Below are 3,980 nucleotides of genomic sequence, written 5' to 3' on the forward strand. Positions count from 1 at the left end.
AAAGTGGATCTCTACGGTAATCATTAGAATAATCCCGGGCAGCTGAGAATGTTTCTAAGTGTTCTATGGTCTGCTGGGGTAATAATATAGTGTAAAAGCGCATAGAGCTTGCTTTCAAGTGGGGACATGCGCTATACAAATGCTATTTATTATTACAGTCCGTGCCGGCTTTAAGCACGCCGGCCTTAAGCACGTTTCGGACTCAAGCACGCTAAACGGCTCTTACCGAATTTTTGCTATATAAATCACACGCCTTTTAGCACGGTAACTTCGGCTTCAAGCACGCCTCATTTACAAGACAGTCAATATTTTCATGATGACCCCTCGAAGTTTGAACACAGTCTACACCGCAGCAGTGGAGTGTGTCAAGAGAAACACAAAGAACGCAAGTGATGGACACACACACTCAGAGGAAGGCAGAGAGATGCACACAGTCGTGCGCACGGACATAGGATCTAGCCTAGGCCTAGGGCAAAGCTACACACGACCCCCCCAAAAAATACAAAGAGAGTCGGGGAGACGAGAAAGGGAGGCTGGCTGCGATTTCACCTTTGACCCTCGCTATCCATTAATCCTGATTGTGTATCACACGCGAAGTGGGATGAAGGCGATGGTATGAGTGGCACAGCGGGCAGTGGTACGCACAGGCAGTGTGTTACAGTAGGCCTAGTGTGCTGTATCGTGACTGGCCGTCTAAATTAAGTTTTCATTTCCCATTCGACCACAAAACAAAAACAAACAAGCGAACAAAAACTACCTTGGCGGGTGTCTAAATAACAGTCCACACTTTTGCGGGACCGCTATAGGCCTACTTACAAACAAAGGGAAATAGCACGGGGAATTTTCTACATGAAAATCTCTGGATTATGTCTACTTCGCACTTAAGCACGCTTCGGCTTTAAGCACGCTTAAGCTTTTTCCCGATGACCGTGGTTATAGCCGGAATAACAATTTGCTACCTGAGAATAACAAAGTTCTGTGTGACATTATATTTATAGGCCGTTTTGAGTTACTGAGACAATGATGTCGGTGGCCTAGTGGTTAGGCTCTCGGACTCGCAACCGTAAGGTCGTGGGTTCGAATCCCGTCAGGGGCCCGACGTGGTGTCCTTGGGAAAGGCACTTTACACGAATTTTCCTCACTTCACCCAGGTGGAAATGGGTACCCGGCTATAGACAGCGAAAGATCTTGTCAGTTTGTTAGTGTTTGAGCGCTTAATCAGCTGCTTGCACTGTATGCTTCCCGGGAAGCTGAGAATGTTTCAGAGTGTTCTATGGTCTGCTGGGGTAATAATATAGTGTATTATTATTATTATTGTCTTGATTATCTTTGGCCTTTTATCTTTCTTATAATTTTATAATTATTTTTTGAAAAATTGATATCATTATCGTTATCATTATCAATATCATTATCATTATTTATCGCTATCAATATCATCATCATCATCATCATCATCATCATCATCATCATCATCATCATCATCATCATCATCATCATCATCATCATCATCATCATCATCATTGTAGGTAGCAGGGAATAAAAAAAGGGTTTGAGACTTAGTTGATTTAAAAAAATTTAATATAAGTTCAACGTTTCATCATCATCTTCATCATCATTATCATTATCATCAGTAGTAGTAGCAGCAGCAGCAGCAGCAGCAGCAGCAGCAGCAGCAGTATAAATAATCCAATAACTTAACTGTCACAATTGTTCCTCTCTCACTCCAGTGTACCTGAGGACTGATCCGAGGGTGATTCCAGACCGTATCCTCAAGAGGGGGCGCGTCGAAGAAAAAGATATTCCAATGGTAGAAACGACAAACTAACAGACAGACAGACAGACTGACAAACTAACAGACAGGCAGGCTAACAGACAGACAGACAGACAGACAGACAGACAGACAGACAGACAGACAGACAAACACACAAATAGACACAGATAGACAGACAGACAGACAGACAGACAGACACGCTCGCACAGAGAGAGACAGAGAGAGGAGAGAGGGAGAGAGAGGGAGAGAGAGAGAGAGAGAGAGAGAGAGAGAGAGAGAGAGAGAGAGAGAGAGAGAGAGAGAGAGAGAGAGAGAGATACAACAGGGGTGCATTGAGGAAACAGATATCCAACGGTGTGTTCTTGTTTGTAAACTTTATAAAGACATAGGCTTTATCAGATAGATTACAGATAGAGAGCTGGGCTGACAGACAAATACAAGGATAGAAACAAAGAGAGAGCGGGGGGAGGAGGAGGGGATGAAAGAGCAAATATTGAGTTTTACAGCTAGGTTTCAGAACAGCTCACTCTCTGTTCTTTCACAGGGTATCACTAAGACATTTTTCCAACATGGTTAGGTACTGTAGACAACTCTGAGCACGGCAAAGTTTCCTTACTTCCCTCCCTTTCCTGTTTTTAACCCTATCCGTACGTCGTGTTTTACTATTGTATCCATACGACGTGGGGAACTCTGTGCCACCACTTAACCCTATCCGTACGTCGTGTTTTACTTTTGTATCTATACGACGTGGGGAACTCTATGCCACCACTTTCCAAAGAGGAGATTTACTCGTTAATCCGACCCGTACGCTTTGCACAGCAGTCTGTAAAAATGATTTTTTGAGAAATACTGAAAGTTTCAAAGAGAGTTTCGTACTAGAAGTATTCTAAAATGTGAAGAATACAACCCCGGGGGGTACAAAATGACCCCAGGGTGTACGGATAGGGTTAATACAAGTATTATTATCGTTCACATCCTCCCCTCTTCCTGCTCAATATCCTTTGTCTTGTGCGTGGAATTCCCTGAGAGTTCAGATTGTTCCGGAATGCGGTCAGATCTGCTGGGGTAATATAGATTGTGAGCGCACAAAACTTGCTGTAGAGCGGGGATTTTGCACTGTACAAAAATGCTATTATTGATTGGTCGCTTTTAAGCACAAGGGGGATATCCCCAAAAAATCTGTTTTGAGTAAATCGATGGTAAAGTTTTAGGACCCTTGTTCAGTTCCATCTTTAAAAGACGAGGAGAGTAAAAAAAAAAAAAGAAGAAAAATACACACTCCAATGAAACCAAACTTCTCCTATAGGTAGGGCAATGCCCACTTTTGGTGTAGGTCAAGATTTCTGGAAACCCCCCGAAATCTGGGTTAGCCCGCTTGTCCTTAAAAGCGACCACTTCTGTGCAGAAATACGCTTGCTGTTGAGCGGGGGTTTGCGCCATACAAATGCTATCTATTATTACTTCTGTGCAGAAATCCATCGAATCCATACACGGACAGCATGAAGACCTCTTTATCCGGGGGACGAAAGTCTACAAGCCTAACGTTCTGGTGAGTGCTGAAAAGGTATCGAATATGCAGAAAAAGCCCCCCCCCCCCACCCCATTGTTCTATACCCCCCTCCCCCCGTGTTTATTATTTTCCAGCTTGCCATGACAGACTTACTTTACTTTACTTTTTTCTTCCGCTTGTACCCTGGGGTGTCGCGGGGAGACACATGCGTCTGTCTGCAGCAAGTCGTGTGGCCTGTAGGAGGGACATCCCATGATCTTTAAAGGTGTCTGCCACAGATTCACTCCATCGTCGCCTTGGTCTTCCTTCCTTGACAGACAATCATGTGAAACATTATATCTAGATCTAGGTATCTGAATGAAACTTCATTTTTTGTGTGTGAATGGTAAATTACCATCAGTATTAGTACCGGTACCGGGTTGGCTACCTCAATTTTCTGTGCATTTTCAAAACTTTTGTACTTTGGTAAATACGAGTATTTTAAAAAGAAACTGGTTTGTTCCTAAATGGAAAAAGTTGTCACAGTTACTAGCTAAAATAACTCAAATGTCATGATCTCTTGTTCTTTTATTCACTGAAGGAGAAATAAAACAGATTTGTTCCTACTAGTACAGGGGTATGAGAATGTGCCCCCCCCCCCCCCCCGTTTATCAACTTGACCACTTGTCCACACCCTTCCTTTTATTTTTTATTCCAAAC

The 3,980-nt window shown here is 43.2% G+C and overlaps 1 protein-coding gene across 1 annotated transcript in view; it reads left to right on the forward strand.

The window, feature by feature from the left end:
* The window catches only part of LOC106010962 (thymidine kinase 2, mitochondrial), a gene marked incomplete in the record, with an annotated part of 39,157 nt that overhangs the window by 22,406 nt on the left and 12,771 nt on the right, over positions 1 to 3,980 (forward strand). The window contains 2 exon segments of the mRNA XM_035969951.1: positions 1,728 to 1,807; positions 3,243 to 3,320. Coding sequence (XP_035825844.1) covers positions 1,728 to 1,807; positions 3,243 to 3,320 — 158 coding nt within the window.

This window comes from Aplysia californica, unplaced genomic scaffold, assembly GCF_000002075.1.
Source record: "Aplysia californica isolate F4 #8 unplaced genomic scaffold, AplCal3.0 scaffold00200, whole genome shotgun sequence".
NCBI lineage: Eukaryota > Metazoa > Mollusca > Gastropoda > Aplysiida > Aplysiidae > Aplysia > Aplysia californica.